Source organism: Aristolochia californica, unplaced genomic scaffold (genome assembly GCF_029961685.1).
Source record: "Aristolochia californica isolate CCGP_79_NKW_82.1479 unplaced genomic scaffold, dmAriCali1.0.hap1 SCAF_11, whole genome shotgun sequence".
In the NCBI taxonomy this organism is placed as follows: Eukaryota; Viridiplantae; Streptophyta; class Magnoliopsida; order Piperales; family Aristolochiaceae; genus Aristolochia; species Aristolochia californica.
In genome coordinates this window covers 31,159,051-31,162,696 of record NW_027181782.1, presented here as the reverse complement: position 1 = coordinate 31,162,696, position 3,646 = coordinate 31,159,051, and the positions used below count along the sequence as shown (strand labels likewise).

At 40.4% G+C, this 3,646-nt stretch overlaps 1 protein-coding gene across 1 annotated transcript; it reads right to left on the bottom strand.

Annotated features, from left to right (window-relative positions):
* On the bottom strand, positions 1-1,283 carry LOC137943780 (aquaporin PIP1-5-like). Its single transcript, XM_068789213.1, has 3 exons — positions 1,201-1,283; positions 982-1,081; positions 1-831 (listed from the first exon to the last, which is right to left on the bottom strand). Exons 1-3 carry the CDS (start codon positions 1,281-1,283, stop codon positions 40-42), a joined length of 975 nt encoding a protein of 324 aa, XP_068645314.1. The 3' UTR covers positions 1-39.
* Between the last annotated feature and the right edge of the window lie 2,363 nt (positions 1,284-3,646).

Here is a 3,646-nt window from a genome sequence, read left to right as displayed (position 1 = left end):
GTTTAGTGGTGCGCAGTACGCACCCTAAATCGAAGACCTCTAGAACAAGAGCTTCAATGTGGTGAGAAAATCATACTTGAAGTCATGGTCTGCGTGAAAATGTTGCCGAGGAGAGATCTTGATGTAGATATAGAAGATCACACAGGCGATGGCAGGCCCCACCCAGTACACCCAATGATCTTCCCAGAGGTGCCCCCCACGAACAAGTGCAGGCCCCACGCATCTTGCTGGGTTCAACCCTGCTCCTGTGTATCCCTTCTGGTTCGTTACTGTTAATGAGACAAATACCAGGAGACCAAGCACGGCGCCAACAATGGAGCATACGATCACCGGACCGTGAGCTCGGGCCTGTCGATTGTCAAACGCGATCCAGATCGAGCCATATAGGAAGATAAAGGTGCAGATGATTTCGAGCCAGAGGCCCTGGCTGGTGTCGACTCCCACTGAGACGGCTACTCCTGGGCCTTGCGCCACCACCCTGAGGGTGCACCCACCAAGCATGAAAGCCTGCTCAATGCTGTGGCCTACCACGGTCTTCAGCCCTAGAGCGCCCAGCACTCCGCCACAGCACTGGGCGATGATGTAAATGGTGGCTCGAGTTGGAGAGATGAGGCCCAAGAGAGCGGCGGAGAAGGTGATGATGGGGTTTATGTGGCCGCCGGACATGGGTGCTGTAGCCAGTAGTAGTATGGTAACACATAGAAAGACGAGGAATGAGATGAGCAGGTTCGGGGTTTTCGTGTCAGTCTGGAAGGAGGAGATGACAATGGTGTCGATGAGAAAGACAAGAACCGCCGTTCCCAGGACCTCTGCCACAGAAGCTCGCCACACCTGAGAAGTTGATTCAGACTGGAATTAGTCGTGGACGATAACCGTAAATTTGTTCAGAAAAATAGTGACCCACTCTCGTCACTGCAACACTCCATGCACAAATCAGTAAGTCAATGGCATTTAGGTAAATCTATCTATCCAATAACCTACCGACAACGAGACAAGTTCTTCCAACCCCAGCCTCTCGGAGAGCAATTGCTTGAAGGTAGCTGGACCTTTGCTTATCTCTTCTCTCTTCCCTGCTTCAGATCTAAAAGGAACAAACAAGAAAGAAGAGATCTCCAGTTAAACACTTCCGCATTAGATAATTTGACAGAAAACGCAGAACTGAATCCAGAATAGAGAAGAACAGAGAAAGGCAGTGCATGCCTTGGTGTGAAAGAGAAAGGCAGAACTTTGCTTCCACCTTGTGGGTTTTCTTCTTCTCCCAGACCTGCAAAAGTGTCAGCCATTGCAACGTTCTCTCTTTCTCTCCCTTACAATAACTTGAACTCTTGCAAGGTTGAAGCTAGATTTTATACAGAGAAATAATATAATGTCATAAAATGCGCCCCATCCAGCATCTCATCTGATATTTCCTCTATCTGACTCTTTCTACTTTTTTCAACGGCCTCCCATCACCCCAATTTAATGGAGACCTGTATCTTTCCATATCTTTTCCCTTCTGGAAGACGAGCTGGTTAGAAGCCCTCGGAGTCTCACCCTAAATAATTTAGTGCCCAACAGGGGCCGTAGTTATGCGATTTGCCATTAATAGCTAAAACAGCAAAGGTTAAAATCTCTGTAAATTAAATCTATAACTCGGAGAAAACTCGAAGCCCTGAAGAGAAACTCAGAGAAAGGTGACAGCTACATTGCTTCCCCAGTGAGGAATCTACTCTTACTGAATATATCTAATTAGAATGACACGTTCGGACGTGAACATGAATAATCGAAAAAATAACAGTTTTCATGAGCATATGAAGAGGAGGAGAGATTTAAGAAATAACAGGCTCAAACAGAAGCACATGGAGAGATATATTCTGATGCATATAAGCATGTCAAGCTGGTTAATTTATACCTGAGTATCTGTTTAGATAATTTCCCTGATAGCTTGGAAGATGTGAGGATCATAACAGAGTGGCAATCAGGGAAGCTGGGAAAAAACAAAGCAGAATGATTGCTGGATGAATCTTAGTAGATAAGACAGTTTTCTTGTAATTTCACTTAATCTTTCTGTCCCTTAAATAATTGGCTTCTAAGATTTGCTTAAAAAGTCATCTTGTAATCCAAAATTTTTAAGTATGCATTAACCAATAATAAGTAGGAGGATAGAATTAGGTCAACTAATCTGGCATTGAAAAACCATGGGATTTTCCTTAAAAATTGCCAGAAATATCTGACAGCAATCATCTAGGGTCTGTTTCGAAGCCCATTGAAAAGAAAAGAAAAGAAAATAAGAATTTAATCATTATTATTCTAAAACATAGTTAGTAAATTTTTTTTAATTATTATCTCAATTTCACTAAATTTTTTTAGTAATAATAATGGTTAAATTCTCATTTTCTTTTCTTTTCTAGGGGTTCCAAACAGACCTTTAAGAACTCATGAAGCTCATGACATTACGACAAGGTAATATGATTGAAATCAGACTCGAGAATTTAAATAATTGTAATGAGCCTCATAAACTGAGTTTTTTTTTTTTTTTTGTTGTATAAGGGTAATGGCATTCAATTAACTAGTTTGACTGAGTTATGCTCATATGATTGGCCACGAGGTTGGCTTTAATTTGGTTGTATTAAGTCATAAATGTTGCTTGTTGGGGTTCATTTTATTTTGCTACATTGCATTCAAGTCATCCTGTTCCAACTGCCTCAATTGCATTGAAGTAGTAATGGAATTCACTGAACCACTTGGGTAGAAGCTATTAATGATTCTATATCTTTATCTAGGTCCAATTGAATAGCTGATACAAAAATATTTGAATCATGGCTCGGGCTATATCTAAAGTCCAAATTGGGAAATTTTAGAGGTTATGTGATGACACTTAATATATATACACTTACCTAACATAGATAAATATTAATTGAATCTGTCTACAAAACAACTTCACATAATCCATTGTTGAGGTTAGTACTAGTAACCGTCATGATGCCGGTCCTGCGACTATAAGATAGTAAGATACTTTTTTTGGAGGAATTTTGAAAATTTTATCCTTAAATGAACATTCGAGTATAATTATTATGTGATGGAGGGCTTTAATTTTGGAACCTGCAAGTTAAGTTTGGGTTTTTGGTCCCATCATCTTTGCAACTCCTTGCAAATTGAAGTTGATTTTAGGCTTCAATTACATATATCCTATTTGTTTTTTTTTATCTCGATTTCATTCATGATTTATAGAAGTTTTTGAGATGTTTCCTATCTATTTGTTGATACTTTTTTTTTTGTAAGTTTTTTCGAATGCACATAATTTATTATTTCTATTTTGCGTTTACATAAGTTGTATAACTACACTCGAAACCTAGTCTTGGGTACATAGCCAATACCAATAATATTCAAAAGACAGGTCTGGTAGGTAGTGGAAAATTAAGTACTTAAACCCAGGATCTCATAATCCTTTTTGGCCCACAACATCACACCCACCTTCACGACCCGACGACCCGACGGCTTAACACTTAGCAACGAGGTCCCAAGCCTATTTCACCATAGGTCCACTGTTACGTGGATGCCTACGTCTGAGATTCGCGATCGTCGGGAATCGAACTCACGACGTAGCGCTAACTCTGATACCAAATGTTGGGTACCTAGCCAATACTACCCAAAAGACCGGTCTGGT